Source organism: Galeopterus variegatus, unplaced genomic scaffold (assembly GCF_000696425.1).
Source record: "Galeopterus variegatus unplaced genomic scaffold, G_variegatus-3.0.2 Scaffold142, whole genome shotgun sequence".
NCBI lineage: Eukaryota > Metazoa > Chordata > Mammalia > Dermoptera > Cynocephalidae > Galeopterus > Galeopterus variegatus.
Genome location: NW_007726253.1, coordinates 502,934 through 504,422, shown reverse-complemented (window position 1 = coordinate 504,422; position 1,489 = coordinate 502,934). Strand labels below are relative to the sequence as shown.

At 45.5% G+C, this 1,489-nt stretch overlaps 1 protein-coding gene across 1 annotated transcript in view; it reads right to left on the bottom strand.

Annotated features, from left to right (window-relative positions):
* Nucleotides 1-96, bottom strand: part of PINK1 (PTEN induced putative kinase 1) — a 15,068-nt gene extending 14,972 nt beyond the window's left edge. The window contains exon 1 of the mRNA XM_008590772.1: nt 4-96. Within this exon, the coding sequence (XP_008588994.1) occupies nt 4-96 (93 nt within the window). The remainder of the gene's footprint in view (nt 1-3) is intronic.
* Nucleotides 97-1,489: the final 1,393 nt, after the last annotated feature.

The following is a 1,489-nucleotide window of genomic DNA, read 5'->3' as shown; positions in this document are numbered from 1 at the left end:
CGCCCAGCCGTAGGCCGGGCCAGGCTTGGCCGTGAAGCGCAGCAGCAGCGCTCGACCCAGCTGCAGGCCCCGGCCCAGCGCCTGTCGCACCGCCATGGTGGCGCCGCCGCCACAAGCGTCCGGGACTCTGGTCACGACAAACTTAGCACGGCGCCTCTGCGCAGGCGCGGACGCTGGTGGGCGGGGCGGGCGCCCGTGGCGGTTCCCCAGCTCGGCGCGCGAGGGCGCTGTGCGCGCATTTGCGCCTCGGGTGGTGGTTTGCCCTTTTGCACTTTGAACTCAGGTGGCTGGGTTGCATGTTCAGGCAGGTCCTGAATGTAAACGTCACTGGTCCTGGACAAAATCGAGAAACTGAGAAAGAAAACTAATATTTACGGTCAACTCTCGTGCGTCTTTTAATTTATTTACCTTTCCCACCAATGATATAGGAATGCCATTTTTATAGATAAGAAAACAGACATAGAAAGGGTGGTGTTCACAGTTACATGCAGGTAAGTGTCAGAGCTGACGTTAACCTTCACGTTGTCCTGCCTGGAGTCCTTGCCCTCCCCAATCACCTTAGACTCCTCCACAGGTGCACAGCCCACGAGCTTCTTAGGACCCCCAAGAGAAATCTCACCCGGAGGCCACAGTTTGAGAAACTTGCTGGAAGTCACAGTTTGTTAATGGCAGAACCCTGTTACCCAAACCTGCTATTAGGAATAGCTAATAAACGGATTCATACAGAGTGGTTTCTTTATTATTTTTCTTGCTTTTAAAATGAGAATTTTCAAACGTATATAAAAACAGAATAGTATAGCGAACCCCATGTACCTGTCATCCAGCTTCAACAATTATCAACAAATGGCCATTTTTTTTCACTTCAGCCTTACTATGCCTCCTCTATTATTTTGAAGCCAATCCCAGACATATTATTTCATTTGTAAATACTTCAGTATCTACAACTGAAGATATACTCATGTCTTTTTAAGACATTTCTATCTCATTTATAAGAGATAAGAACAAAAACAATATTATCATCTCTGAACAGATTAGCTTTAACTCCATAATATTTAATATCCAGTCAATATTCAGATTTTCCCATGTCTTGTTTTAAAGTTATTCAAATTGGGATCCAAACAAAGTCTATGTGATTTATTTGTTCAACCTTGAGCTGAGGAGGTATATTTTGTGGCACTGCCATTTTTCAAATATTCCTGCAATCACGGACACCTCTACTCTTTACCAGGAAGGCTGGCTGTGGATACGCGGCCCTGGAAGACATGTGAAACTTTTTTTTGTAGGTGTTGTTATGTGTCTCTGTGTGTGATTCAGTGAGCTTCGAAGCAAGGAGACATTTGTCTGATCTGAGACGCACCTAAGTGTTGCTTAAGTAGAAAGGCACAGACTAACTCATTTCAGGGCTCAAATTGTATGCTTCAGCAAAGTCCTAGACCCATGCTGTGGAGGAATGAATAAGAATAGGAAGCATATAAAAACAAGGCAACTG